Genomic DNA, 15,441 nt, shown 5'->3' on the forward strand with positions numbered 1-15,441 from the left:
CTTTTCTTACCTTGAAATATAGATAGCATTCAATTACATTGATGTGCAATAGCCAAAGCAATATTACTGCCTCAAAAATACAGGAAAGTTTAACCTAATTTAGAGTTGTGGAAATGCATGGGCCATGATTTGCCCCCCGGGCTCCACCAGTACAGGGCAGTTGGAAGCACTGGAATGGTTGCGCACGTGCTGCGTAGGCATACGTCGCTGTCAGAGCTGACTCAGCTGTCGTCTTATAACGGCAGTGATCCTGCTCCTGGGCTCGTTCAGCGAAGCCGCCCTTCCTCTTGGAGGATGCGGTGGGGTGAGAGGCGGCAAGCTGCTGCTGCCGCCGCCGGTACGCTTACCGGAGGTGGGTGCCTTAGCTCTTGAAATACCAAACTGTCCCGAGAGATTGATTTCCTTCCCGGTGCTGGGGCTTGGGCGGCTCTTCTGTCCGTAATCAGCGAGCAGGGCAGCAGAGGAGGTTAGGCTGCCCTGAGTCAGGGAACACGGCGATAACGGGAAGTTTCCACTGAGCTTTTTCAGTTCCAGTACTTGTTCCCTGGCTTGAGTCAAAGCGGCAGTCAGCTCATAGCGTTCCTCACACTCTCTGCGCACCGTTTCCTGGAGAAGGGTGTTCTGCAAACAGAAACAAACATTGGCTTTACAAAATGCCATTGGTTTAAAAACGTGCTTATTAAACTCCTTGGGCTTAAGGCAGGGGTGGCTGGCGGGCGCTGATGCACGCAAACCCTTCCATACTTCCCCCCCAGTTTTGGTTTCCCTGAAAGCTGCTCACAGGGCATACATCAGCACGCACACACCCTTCATTCCCTCAGGACAGTGGAAAAGACAAGGCAAGTCATCAGAATTCACAGTGTCTCCATCCTCCAACCCGGGGGGAAAGTGGGAATGCTGCTCTTGGAAGGGAAAAAGCAACAGAGGTTGAGTATTACTGCGCCGCATCACGATAAGATGTCCAAGAAGTTCTCCTCTGTAGCTGAAATAATTGTGCACTGATTTGTTTTGTGGTGGCATTCTTTATTGATCATTGTTTCCCAAATAATTGGAGTAAACGATTTTCAGCCCAGTGGTTTTGACAAGCTTTGCACTGCGAGTCCTGACACCAACACGGTAAGTGACCGGTAGTGGGCCTTCAGCGGGCAACTGAAACGGTTTCCACATCACAGAAGTCCCCAGGATGGTCTAAAACTTAGTTGTGGTGCTAATTTTCCAGGTTTCCAGCCAAAACAAAGTTTGAAATAAAAAAAAAATAAAGAATAAGTAAAAAGTAACAAAAATAAAGTAAATAAAGAAACAGAAAGTAAATAAAACACGAGGGACAACCACCAATAAACTGATCCACGGAAGTCAGAACTAGTGGCAGCACTAACACACGCAGAACATATCCACAGTTTTATCCTTCTAAGCAAGCAAATGTTGCCGACACCAGGAGGCCCACGAGAGCGGAAGGGCAGCAACAACCGAGGCAGGCTCCAGCACGGCGTGATGCTCGAGTCCAATGGAGGAAAGCCTCCGTCGAGCACAACCTCACTGCCCAGACACAAACCCTCCTGCGTACGCTCTTTGGCACTGGAAGTACGAGCTGTACGCCGGGGCAGGTCACCTGTCACCCTGAGGTGAAGACAAACATTTGCATTTGAAATGCTCCATGGGATCACGACAGGGGGTGTACACAGGGAAGGAAATGTGCAAGAAAGGTAATCTCAGTAGCACTGTTTTTTGTTCTTGATTCACAAGAGCGAATACTGGTGTCAGTGAAGTCAGAGCACAGGGGCGTGTTCCCACGAAAGCTCTGTTTAACCAAGAAGACTAAAACTATTACATTTTTGCATGTGTTCCTGTCAAAACTTCAAAAGCAACGGAGAAAAGTCCTTTGCTGACCAATTTTTTTAGATTTTTACATTTTACTCAGGTCAAAGCATCTGCAGTGGGTGCAGAGTGGAAACAGAGAAGTTTGGCTCAGGCTGCCCAACCTGTGTCAGCTGCAAGTGAAGGAGCTGTTGGAGATGGAACATAAGGAACACGCAGAGGGACAAGTGGGAGAGATGTAAATACCCAGAAGAACTTACTCTCGGAATACCTAACTTTGGAGATAACTTAATGAAAGCAAGTTAAATGTTCCTTTCCCTGCCACTCAGACAGTCACCGATAGCCCACGAAATTGCCTGGGAAGCATTACAGCAAATCTGAGACAGTGCCCTTTATCTTAAAAGCAGTTTCAATTTTCAACCACTCTCATCTCCCCATTTCCTGATGGAATGACGTTAGAGGAGGAATTCTGCTTCAGAGTGGGGCAAACTAAGAACACAAGCAGAGCTGGTGGAATCTCACGACTGAGGGTAACAGCGTGTTCCTTACTCTGCTGAACTTCCTGACCAGTATTTGAAGAGCACGTGTCTTTCCAAGAGTCTTTTCCACAGGTACAGGACAGAACAAGTGCCAACATCATTCTGATTTCACTAACACAGCGTTTCTGAGCCTTTTTCAAGGAAGAAATAAATATCAACCTGAGCCCTAATTCATTCTGAGGAGTTTTATTTTCACTGTTTACCAATTTTTTTTCTGCCACTTAATTACTTTGGACATTCCAGTCTAATCTTATCTACAGTCCCTGACTTCACTGTTTTCTCAGAGCAGTACAGGGCTCTCTCCTCCCTTCCCATTATATTCCAAACATTCAGCAAATGCTTGTCGTAAGATTATCCATCAGACAAATTTCCCTTCACATTTGATTAATTCTTATGGAAACATGAAGAATGCTTTATTGTTTACTCATGCTTTTGTAGCACGATGTGAGGCTAGAGGCTAAGGAATAAATTCTTGCAGGACCTGAAAAACATGCGGTTTTGAAAAACAAAACACTAGTTTAAGTGCTTGCTGAACTAAAAACTTCACATATTTTGTGATAGATTGTATCTGTGAAATTACGATGGACCTGTTTCATAAATCTTTTCATTTCAGTGGGTTTTAAACCAGTACATAACAGGGTCTGAAATACAGATGCTTTGAATGATTTTAGAAATCACATGTCTGTAAGTAAAAATAGCAAGGCATTTCCTCGGTCATGTTCCTACCTCCTCCTGAACTTGAGTCAAGTTGTGAATCAGCTCCGTCCTCTCCTGGGTTAATTTTTCCAGTTCATCTGACTTGTGTTTGATTTCTTTCCTCATATTATCCACAAATGATTCACTATTGTTCTTTTCCATCGTCAGCTGAAATTCAAGTTCAGTAATTAGACTTTTAAGGCTCTGAATTTCTTTTTCCTTATCTTCATCTTTCTCTGCAAGTTTGATCTGGGCATCTTGTAGCTTCTTTTCCAGAATTTCTGTCTCCATCCTCAAGCTGTTGGTAGCACTGGATATTAATTCTGGTATCTGCATGAGATGAGACAGAAATTGCATTATTCTACATTCAGTGGATGTCTTCAGATATGTAGGATTAAGCATCAGACAAATGTTGACTTCAGGAAAAACATACATGTCTGCAGAGACAAAAAAAAAAAAGCTCTGAATTTACACAATACCCCCAAAGGATATTGGAGAGCTGTAAATTAATCACAACTCACTCAGAAGAGAAATTAATTAGATCAAACAGAGAAGTAGAGGTAAAAATGGGAAAACCAAAAATCATAAGTATCTGCAAAGTGAACTAAGTCAAACTGTTATTTTCTGCTCTTTAAAACACTATGTAACATAGTGGATTTTAAACAACAATATAATTTCATCAAATTTCTTTGATTTTTCTAGGATTTTCAAGAAATGTGTCAAATGTGTCTTTTGAAAACTAAGGTTACAGGTACCATTTTCAATTTCTATGTGAAACTTCCAGAACTGTAGGTCTGGGTGGCTGGGAACAGCCAACTGTGTGCGATGCAGCCACTAAAAACCACCAAAGGAAGCAGTTAACTGGCCACTGGACCTTACCCCATCCGTGCTGAATTAATCCAGGAAGGGAAAACACAGCCTGGATGGTTTTGTGACAACTTGTCATAGCCTGAAACAGGCAAAGCTTTTAAAAGATTATGTCAGTTTAAAAATAATTAACAACTACAGTCTATGGACATGGATGAACTCTGGGTAGAGAAAAGGCAAGAAAAGGAAGAACTTCCACACCATTTATATCTACTGCCACAAAGCTTCTCCCGAGCACTACACACCTTCTTCTGGAGCTCTTCATGATCTCGCTGATATTTTGTGATTAGTTCTTGCTGTTTTTGTCTTTCGATGTCTAGTTCCACTCTTGCTTCTTCCTTGACTTTAAGAATTGCTTCTTTGTGTCGTGCTTCTCCTTTAGCCAGATCAATTTCCATCTAGGGAACAAAAGGTTTTTACCAACGTGTAGCAACTCGTCTTAAAACATTTTTCACATTCCACACTGCCATAAATGAAGTGATGTGAAATTTGGCAGTCTGAGGTTTTGGGCGCTGAACAACCACAAAGTGATCGCAACCACTGGAGGGAAAGCTCCGGCTTCCCATGGCGGTGTGGACGGATCCCGCTCTGCGGAGCGCCAGGCCCAAGTCACACACAGGAAGATGAGACACCGTGGGGCTTGTGAGATGGTGCCAGATGCCTAATTTAGGCAGTTGAACGTCACGCTAAATCACTATGAAAGCACTAAATTACAAAATCCTTAGCTGGTTCTTAAAACAGATGATTGTTTTGCTGGAAGCAGTTGCTCCGGAGGTAAAACTCAACCCCTTATGCATTTTCAAATGCAGCAAAATTATACATTTCACAGTAAACAACACCTACCGTGCTAAAAATAAGCCTATTAAAATATGAAGATGTTAAGTCTTTCTTATAAAATCACTTTTTATTCATGCTCTGCCACTCAGCCTTGTCCGTGAATGGCAACTTACCACACAAAACGCCTGTCTGCGCTCCCAGGGGCCACGCTCAGACGACACACGCTCCACGCGTGCCACCTTGCAATTTAGAGACGTTAGCACCGCACACCAGTTTTACCACCTCCCCCTTTCACTAAATCCGTTGTAAATACCAGAAATTACGGGGAAGGAGCATACAGAGGGATGTGCACAGAACCTCTCAGCAAGGCGGCAGCGGGATGCCCGCCTCTCCAAGCATCGCCCAGCACCGACGGCTGCTGCGCGGGCCCCGTTGCCAATTCGGGGCTGGGGGGAGCAGCAGGGCTCCACGTTCGAGGTCAGCAAGGAGCAGCTTGTTTTAGGGTCCAGGCAACACGGTGCTGATGGTACATAGGGGGGCAAGCGCTGCGCCAAAAGCAGAGAAACTTAAGCAAAAGAGTTGTAAATTCTGGGTAAAATCTGCCAGGCTTAAGGCATCTCGCATATTTAAAATTATAAATTCAAATGTGAAAATTCAGCCATAATTTCCTGAAAATAAAAGCCTGGAGGAAATACTGACGGCTGTATTTTGGAAACTACTTTCCCTAAACCACCATGCTATGATTACATTTCTGCAGGCTGAATTCTAATGGCCTTAATTGTAGCACGCTGAACGAATATGAAAGGCACATTAAACATGCACAACACTAGCCTAATTACTTAGAATTATTAAAAGCAGAAAAGCCGAGAATGAGCTTAATTACAATTATCTAATTTCATACGCTAATTATAAGCAAAAGCATAACAAATCCCCCTAACTCTTTTTGGGGAAAAGATAAAAGTGGAAATATTTTCATTATTTTTTAAATCAAAATATACTCAAATTCCAGGCTTTGAAGAGGCACAAATCCCCAGCCGAGGTTTAGCTTTTTTAACACTGGTATATTTTGAAGATCCTCAAAGTAGGCTTTTACGGTTATTATTATTATTATTATTACAGATAAATCTTCTACATTATAGGATAGGGGAATTTGCATTCTAATCGTAGAGAAACAAATCCATTAACTCAACATATTATTACAGAAATAGATCACATGTCAGAGGCTACCTGATCCCCAAGACTAAAAAAATAAAGGCTGAGCTCATTTTGAAGATTACACACACATTTTTTCACATTTAACACTTGAAGCTAATGAGGCTGATAACCAGAGCAGGAAATAAGGTGGGAGTTGGTCTTCAAAGAAAGCATAATCACTACTAATTGCTTCAAAACTACTCATTAATTAATATTTTTTTTTAAATCCATAAAACAAATGTTTACACCAATCAAAGATTTTGTAAAAGGCACTTCTTGGTTGTTGTTCCATTAAAAAAATTTAAGATTTATCTACATTTTAAATAGAAAACTGGAACACTTTATACTTCAGCAATGGCACATTGACCCAAGAAAAAGATAACTTTGTCACTTTGTCAAATTTCTGATTCTGGTGTCAATGAGAACATTTTTGAGCACTTGACGTTCGCTGCATTTCAATGGCTGTGACACCAAAGCTGTGCTTGCTCTCCCTCACTAGCAACAGTCTTTATCTTGGATTAATGTCAGGTTGAACAATACATTGTGATTATGCAGACAGTGTGACCTCATTCTAAAATTATATCCTGCAACAGAGAGGTTAAGAAGTTTTAAAAGAGACGTAACTGATCTTAATTGCTAGTAGTTCAAAAATTTTCGTGAGGCTAAGCAAAGCTTTCAGACACTTACGTACTGAACCAAAACCAGCAGTAATTTCAGTTACTATTATGTAAGGTTTACATCAAAAAGGCAGAGTTATTGTTCAACACTATTTGCAATTTTTCCTTCACAGATTTTTTTTTTATATTTCTTATGTCCAGTTTGGGGTTTCTTTTTGTGCTCATGTGAAAAAGCTGCAGATGAAAACAAAGTTTACATGCTCACAGTTGTTCACGGTACACAGCTTTCCAAATCCCTCTTTCAGACACCGGGCTCTCAAATCCCAGTTAGCGTCTCCAGCTCAGAACTTCACAGCCTGACTGAAAACTACAAGAAAAGGCTTTCTTTCCCCCCTTCACTCCGTTAAACAAAGGAAAAAAGGGCACGTATAAAGGAGGATGCATGTATGGAAGGTGTACCATTCTCCCACCTTCCTCTTCCTCCTAACCTGCAAGGAACCATCATCCAGTTACCGAGAGGTGGGAAGGCGTATGAAAGTGGCTTTGCAGGCTTTTGTAAGAGTCAATGAATAGAGTAACCAAGGACAGGCCATTTTACGGAGAAGCCAAGTCGTAGGAGTGTCAAGTCTTTTCAGATGAAATCGAGGTGTTTTCACAGTAAATTTCCCTGAAGTCTATTTTCATACTGCTCTGATTTGAAGGGAAGGCAAGTAAAAAGCCAGCAGAGTACCTGGCAGAGGTGTGAGTGCCTGAAAGGAACTGGTGATGCTCTAGCTGAGCAGAAGCCTTTCACATCCTAGAGATCCGTTCTACCTCTGGGATGTTCCCTGTGTAACTTCTTTAGCTCTTCATTTCATAGTGAGGATCCCCAGCTCAAGTGCAGGCTGTGCCACATGCGTTCTTTCCGCTGCCTTCCCAGCTCCCCTCTCTAACCACACTCCTCCGCCCACCCACCGTGGTCCTTAGCCCCCTGCCCTAGCCCCCTCTCAGCCACTGGGCAGGGAGACTGCGTGGAGGGGCACACGTACCCCGAGGCCCGGGTTGCCCAAGCTTCCCTGTGCCCCCAGGCTGAAAGCAACACTTGTTCCAAGATCTTGAGCTAGAGGACACTGGTAATTTAGGGGTGTCATTTTCCTCCCCATCCACGTGGGAACTTGTCCTGACACCAGCAGGAACTACGGGTTCATATCAAAACAACAAATTCCATGCTCACAGAGGACTTGGGAAGGTTAAAACGGTCGTGGTATCCCTTCACGTGCCTATTGCCATGAGTGACAGAGTCGCCCTGGGGACGGCATCCCACACGCGTGGCTGCCCTGAGTACAGGCAGGATACCCACACGCCTCCCGCCCTCCTCGTCGGCTCTACGCCCGCTGCCTTTTGCTGTTCAACAACAGACAGCTCCATAACTGCTGCGCTACAAGCAGCTTGTTTGTTTAGCTCAGCTTTGGTTTGCAAATACCCGTCTTCTAAGGAAAGGACGGGTTTGCTCATCTGCTCATTATTTATTTTATAGGTTTGTTTCACAAATAGCAGTCTTCAGTTTCAGTTCACCTAACCTGCAAGGCTCTCTGCTCTCTCCACCTTGTCAACAGTGCCCAACCTTGTTTTTACTGGAAAGCTACTTGAATATTAAATATATGCCTTCCTGTGCTTCTCTGCCAGAGAAATAAACCCAGGCACTGCTGCCCTCCCCCATGCAGCACTGTGGCTCAGGGTGTATGACCCAGGCTGCCGCACACAGATCAGGGTGGGCTCTGTATGTTCACCTCCTTGGGGCGTGTGTGGGCAAGGGCCCATGAGTAGGCTTTTCCTGCTGCACCCTCCTGCAGAGCACACGGGGAAAGCAGGGAGCTTGGAAGGTGGGAGGGTCAGTGGACTCAGCCCTGCTCCTCACAGCTGGGCTTTCAGGGGACTGCACTCCCCTGACACACAGGCACTTCACAAATACCTCGAAACCAGGTCTGGGTCAAACCTGAACATCTCTCAAGGTTGTAAATGCTCATCCCAAATACCATTTGCATTCAGTTCAGTCTGTGTGGAGAGATCATTAAAGCCTCTGTTCAAAGAATACTACCGGCATGTTTGCACCTGAGGCGTCGGGTACCTGGCTTACTGCACCGATTTGTGACGGCTGACTACCACTGAAAAAAGTAAGGAAGAAATCCAAAAGGTGCCGACTGCACATCCAGTATTACCTTCTCCCTCCAGTTATCTTCATTCCACATCTTCTGTCTTAGTGTTTCCTGCAGCTGCTCTGTTCTGTTCTGATGAGAAATCAGCATTAACTCCCTAGAAACCACAAAAACTCGTATGTCAATATGTGCTCTGCCCGGATTGCTGGTATGCCATTTACTTGCAATTAAGTCCTTTGTGGCAAAGGCTCATCTTTTCCTCTTGGTTTAATGCAATAAGCCCAGGAGTCCTGCCTGGAGCCCAGAGGCACAGCATAACGACTACTGAGCGTTTGCATGATGCCATCGCATGCCTTATGGATTTTACCTTTAAAAGAAAACACTATAGTTGATCTTCCACATGCGCATAATTAAACCTCAGATATTTTTAATATTTCTCAAGTCAAATTTTGAAGAACACTGAAAGATTATTATAACGCTCAAACCAGAAATTTGTATTTAATGAATCCGGAATATTACTATCATTAATTGAAAAATTGCAATAGGTTTTGAATTAAAACCACCGAGCGCTTTCTGTTGTTCCTGTTTGCTCCGTGAGGCTTGTAGTGCAAAAGCCTCGGAGAGTTTAAATTCCTGTAACTTAGATTATTAGCAATGTACCACCTGGAACAACTCACCTATCTGGGGTTTAGGCAGACGGGAAATATTCTTAAATTAACATGTAATATCTTTTCATGCAAGTATTAAGTACAGGGAATATTCAAACCCTTTAAATATGAAAATTGCTTAATGTCTCTTAGTGTCCGTCGCTCAAAAAAATGTTATCTTCTCCAAAAGCCACTTCTCTGAATACATTTTCCACTGCACACAGATCGAGCTAAGAATGTACTGCCCTGTCTTAAGGAGGGACAGAGTTTTCTATCCTAGTAAAGGACCAGCTAATTTATCAGTAACTGAAAAGGTGCTGGCGGGAGGTTGCCCATACGCTACACCGAAGACCAGACCATATCCAACACCCTGGCACGTTGCAATATTGACAGCACTGTTTCAGTGGGCAAGGTGCTAATAACAAGCTACAAGAATTTAAACTCTCCAGGGCTTTTGCTACAAGCCTCACGTAACAAAGAGCAGCTATAACAACTGCAATTAGCGGGTGTTTTGATTAAGCTTGAGCTGAAGCTCTGGACTGCAAAGCAAGGATTGGTTTTCTCCTTTTATCTAAAAGATTTTTTGTATTTTACTCAAGTTTTGTCTAAACTGTAATAATTTTTAAAAATCCATCCAACAAAATCCAGTATTTCAGGATATGAGCTCAGGGCTTAGAGTTTGGCCCTAAAAGCAAGAGATGAGAGAGGGCAATGTCAGGACTGTCCTGAGCACACAGGCAAGGCAGCAGCCTCAGAACACAGACCAGCGGGTCTCTCCCAGTCTGCCCACTGCCATAGTTCCTCAACCTGCTGCCTCTCCTCCCGCATCCTGACTGGCACAAACCACCTCTGGGGCTTTACAGACTCCACCTGCCCTCTCGGTAACAGTGACAGAGGTCCAGGATCTGGCAGGGGAGGAATGTGTTATTTTTAATAGCTGCCCAAGGGGACAACCTAGGCTGGCCATGGGCGGCGACCCACAGTGACTCAGCTCCTGTTACCTTTCTTGTTTCAACATCACCACCTCTTCCTCTGCTTGTCTAAGAAGAGCTTGAAGTGCTTCCAGTTCACTTTCTGATCGACCGGTTCTTCTTTTGAGATCTTCTTCTTTCCTTTCTTTCTCAGCCACTTCTTCCTGTAGATGTTTGCACACTTGCTGGCAAATTAGAAGAGACTCCTCCTTTTCCTGGAGCTCTTTCGTAAGTCTACAGATGAAATACATTTAAAAAAAAGGGTCAGCCTCGTAATTACTATATTTTTATTTACAGACAGATACTAAACAGACAGAAATAATTTGTACCTGGAAAACAAAATTTTAGACAAAAAGCTATGTATTCTTTATGATGTTAAATCTAGTGACTTGAACACAAAACCAGAAACTAAAACCAGGAAAAAAATTACTGTATATCAACTGCATTAAAATAATAAGTATTTTGCTCTCACTGCTCAGAAATCTGTATGTTATGACATATAATTTCAGCATTTACCTTGACTCAGAAATTCCATTTTCATATTTCATTTTTTTCAGTTCATTTTGGCAGACATCAAGTTCTGTTGACTTCACCCTAAGAAAACATTAAAAAACCCCATGTATTGCTCCAAAGCAATAATAGCCTTTACTCATGCAGCAACCTGAACATCAGGGTTATTGACATATTATCTAACTTGCGCTTCCTGTTTTACTTAAAAGGAAGAGAACAAAGAGTTCTGTTAGTTGTAGCTAATATTTTTAAGCAATTGGAAGTTGCACTTCCAATGTCATCTCAGCCTAACCTAGGATCACAAGTTTCATGTTGCAAACAGGAAAGCGAGATCTTGCAACACTGATGAAAATTTCAAGTAAGATATGGCTGAAAACAAACAAAAACCAATTTAGTAGGTAAGAGGGCTGGACACTTTGCAGGTTTCGTGTCATTATGTCATCATTCCACCAATTAATAACCATGGTTAAGCTTCATATTTACATTTAAACAGATATAGAATATGTTGTTTTATTAAATTGTACCCATATTACTTTGAAATTTTAATATTACATTTGGAAACCCTTTGCTGTTGATTTAACTGTGTTAATGAAATCTTTTTCAGGCTCAATACTTGTATTATCATTAAAATACTTTGTTGCTAAGCATTCCAAATATTTGCAACTTTGTTATGATCAGACTCGCTGAATATAGGAATTGAAACCATGAAGTACACATCACAGGAGAAGGAATCTGGAGGCGATGACACAGGTCCCACTGAGCACAGCTGTGTCCGGAGGGGACCCCAGAGGTTGTCCAGCCCAATTTTGGGTGCCTGCTACAGCTCCTGTGAGTCAACGGAGGGCAGCCTCAGCTGCACCGCCCTTGCTCGGCCACGAAAACATCGACCCAGGGGAAGAGTGTGCAACAGCACAAGAAGATTTAAGAAGAGGTGCATCTTTTTTCCCCTTTCCTCAAGTTTGGACAGAGGATCCTTGAGCTGTGGCTGCAGCAGGGAGATCGGGAAGCAGGATGGAGCTGAGCAGCACCTGGGGCCGAGCGGGCACCGCTCCTTTCGGGTGGGCTGGAGACAGAGCAAGCCGAGTTACTCGCTCTGCGTGAGCGCTCTCTTCTCTGTCAGTGCATCAGTCAGCTCCAGCAAGTCTTGGATCACATTCTCTTCTTTTTTCCTCTATCACTTTAGTTTTTGTATACTCTTTCTTGAAACTATAGGCACAATAAAACTACAGACTGCAATGACATAGTGCTGCATGGGGAAAAGGCACATCAAATTCACATTTGGGGGAAAATAACAATATAAATCACAGTCACTCATTAAATACTAAAGTTCCTGATTGGTTTTATTGCACCCTTCCCTCCATCCCAAACCTACGCTGTGAAATACTACTTTCCACATACAGTTTTAGTCCAGAAGTTATGTGGATTTCACAAAAGTCATCCTAGACTTGTGCAGGAAATGAAGCATCAGCTTGAGCCGACCTAATCCTGTATCCTTAAACCCAGCTGGAGGAAGCAAGCCCTGCTTACACAGACATGCTCACTCAGGTTGCTAGAAATACAGACCCTTTCATGTGAAGGTAAAATATTTTCTCTGTTGGGCATAAGCTCAAATCACCACAACAAGCAGCACTCTCTGAAAAAAAAGTGTTGTGTCACAGCTCTATGAGCAGTGGCAAAACAATTGAGCAAACACAAATCTTACATTAACAGCTTTTTGTAGTGGTCCATTTCAGCTGTCACTTTCTGCAGTTTCAGTCCAGTTGTCTCGACTTGATTTGTTAAATCTGAAAAGAGAAACATGGGGTTTATGTACCTTCAGTACCTGAAGGGGGCCTACAGGGAAGCTGGGGGGGACTTTGTTACAAGGGCCTGTAGTGACAGGACAAGGGGTAATGGGTTTAAATTGAAAGTGGGGAGGTTTAGATTAAATATCAGGAAGAAATCCTTCCCGCAGAGGGTGGGGAGGCACTGGGACAGGTTGCCCAGAGAAGCTGTGGATGCCCCATCCCTGGGAGTGTCCAAGGCCAGGCTGGATGTGGCTTTGAGCAACCTGGTCTAGTGGAAGGTGTCCCTGCCCATGGCAGGGAGGTTGGAACTAGATGGGCTTTAAGGTGCCTTCCAACCCAAACCATTCTGTGATTCTATGATTCTATATCTCTGTTTATACTAAAACAACTAACTTTTATATGCACTGTGTTTTATTTGCATCTCAGGCATCCTCACTCCCATCTCAAACAGGCAAAGCAGTAAGTCCCAGCACAGAATCATACAGGAGGTAAAAATTAATCTAGAAATTACAGCTTCTTAGAAACAACATCAATTATTTATGTTACTGGCTTTCCAATAATTTCTGACATCTGTTGTTCAAGTGAGCTATTTGAGAAGGTCTGGTGGGGTAAATGATGACGACTATTTCCAGGTGAATCACCGCCCGCTCATCTCCTTGGCATTCCTCATAAAACTGAAAAGCACCTCTTGGTACCCAACAGATGCAGGAGGTCTCCTGCACTCAGCAAGGCATGCCTGAGTACACAGCACTTCTATGAGTTGTTAGCAACATTCAGGTTTCTGTCAAACCACAGAAAACTCAGAATTTCTTTTTCCCATTTTGTAAAACATACAAACAAGAGGTTATTTGCACTAACTTTTACCAGGCAAGTTTTTCTCTCTGAAGACAGGAATGAGTTAATGCAAAAACTATACCGATGCAGCTAGATCAGTGTAAACTAATCCTCCAGTATAGTGGGTGGGGAGACACTGGGACAGGTTGCCCAGAGAAGCTGTGGATGCCCCATCCCTGGGAGTGCCCAAGGCCAGGCTGGATGAGGCTTGGAGCAACCTGGTCTGGTGGAAGGTGTCCTTGCCCATGGCAGGGGGTGGCACTGGGGGGGTGGTTACAAACCATTCTGTAAGTCCATGATTCCAGAAATTGTCTTGCTCAGAATACCATCATGCTATATTTCATTTTTTCAAGAGAGAAGTAGTCCACAAAAGTTCAAAACAAGATGAACACCAAATAGGTGCACACAGAGCTGAAGTTCTGGTCATTCTGGAAATTGCACGTATTAAAAGGAGAAGGACATCATAAGCATAGATAATGTCACTTGTATTTACTGTTACCTACTCCTAATGATTAACTGCTGCCTATATTCAGTTAGTAGAGAACACTTACTATTTACATCAGACTTTCAGAAACTTAAAGAACCAAACGGAGCAATTAGATACCATAAATCGACATTTGAGAGCATCATATGTTGGCACTTAGACAAAAGACTCAGAAACCCATAGAGACTGACCCTCTTCATCATACGGGAAGAAGCCACTCCTAGCTTTGTGGTGAGGGCTGTTTTCCCATGACAGTATTGAAAAGAAATGGAAAGTGAAAAGGTCTGGCAACAGTTAAATTAAGCCTCGCACATAAATCAGGCTACGGTCTGGCAAAAGTTAAGTTAAACTTCCTTCGCGTTCTGTTCCAAGTGGTATTTATTACCTCCGCAGAGCAGCCCCTGCCCCACCTCCCCAGTGGTGAAGAGTAGGTTCTGTGCAGAGACAGTCAGGAGAACAGCAAGGAGCCGTGTGGTTCCACTTGTAAGGACACACCGTCAGCTGGGGGAGAGCCAAGACCTCTCAGGAAGACTGTACCAGAGCTATCAAAAACACTGCTCCCAGCAGCAGCAGCCACAGAACATGCTCCCACCAGCAGACACAGGGCAGTGCAGCAACAACTGAGCTAGGAGGGCCTTGAGGTGAAGAAGGAAGTCACTTGTGAAGCAGCATTCCTCCAAACATCACCTCCCCCAGCACTGCTCAGTGGCAGTAATCCTATTTAACAGCACACAACTTTACTGCAAACTACTCAGCTAAAACTTGGGTCCATATTTTTTCGCCAGCTCTCCCCACCCCTCCTGACCCCACGATGACTGTATGTTTTCCTGTGCAAAGAGTTAAGCAATTTGCAGCTTTGCAGGCATTAGAAAGGAATTTTCCTGGAAAAAAATATCAAGTTGTTGGAGATTCCACAGTTTCTCAGTATTCCCCAGTGCCCTTTCTAAGCTGGGTATGACCAAGGACTAGCAAAGTTTGAAGACTGCTGAACTCAACCCCTTCAGGGAAAAAAAGAGATGGGGACTGGTGCTTTCACCTCTCCTACTCAGAGCTCTTCATGGCTGCACCCTTGTTCTGATGCACTGGATGCTGACTACACCTGGAATAATATTTACTACTTAAGTGGTAGCCTACATTTACCCCTATTTGTCTCTGACATTCTTTCTGTGATACCATCTCCTCAGGTTTGACCATGCTCCTCATACTGATGGACGGTGGTCTGACACTCTTCTCCAGGGAGACATTCCAGTGCTGGGGGGCCTACAAGAAAGCTGGGGGTGACTTTTCCCAAGGGCAGGGAGTGACAGGACAAGGTTTGAACTGAAAGTGGGGAGATTGAGAGTGTACATCAGGAAGGAATTCTTCCCGCAGAGGGTGGGAGCACTGGGACAGGTTCCCAGAGAAGCTGTGGATGCCCCATCCCTGGGAGTGTCCAAGGCCAGGTTGGATGAGGCTTGGAGCAACCTGGTCTGGAGGAAGGTGTCCCTGCCCAAGGCAGGGGTGGGACTGGGTGGGCTTCAAGGTCCCTTCTAACCCAAACCAATCTATGATTCTATGATTCTTTCAAA

General features: G+C 43.7%; 1 protein-coding gene across 1 annotated transcript in view; it reads right to left on the reverse strand.

Moving 5' to 3' along the window:
- Positions 1-210: 210 nt before the first annotated feature.
- Positions 211-15,441, reverse strand: part of LEKR1 (leucine, glutamate and lysine rich 1) — a 47,831-nt gene continuing 32,600 nt past the window's right edge. Inside the window, exons 6-12 of the mRNA XM_010154688.1 lie at positions 12,471-12,552; positions 10,775-10,852; positions 10,289-10,492; positions 8,704-8,797; positions 4,163-4,315; positions 3,081-3,380; positions 211-621 (exon numbers count right to left, since the gene is read on the reverse strand). Of these exons, the coding sequence (XP_010152990.1) occupies positions 211-621; positions 3,081-3,380; positions 4,163-4,315; positions 8,704-8,797; positions 10,289-10,492; positions 10,775-10,852; positions 12,471-12,552 (1,322 nt within the window). The remainder of the gene's footprint in view (positions 622-3,080; positions 3,381-4,162; positions 4,316-8,703; positions 8,798-10,288; positions 10,493-10,774; positions 10,853-12,470; positions 12,553-15,441) is intronic.

Source organism: Eurypyga helias, unplaced genomic scaffold, assembly GCF_000690775.1.
Source record: "Eurypyga helias isolate BGI_N326 unplaced genomic scaffold, ASM69077v1 scaffold2317, whole genome shotgun sequence".
Classification (NCBI taxonomy): Eukaryota; Metazoa; Chordata; class Aves; order Eurypygiformes; family Eurypygidae; genus Eurypyga; species Eurypyga helias.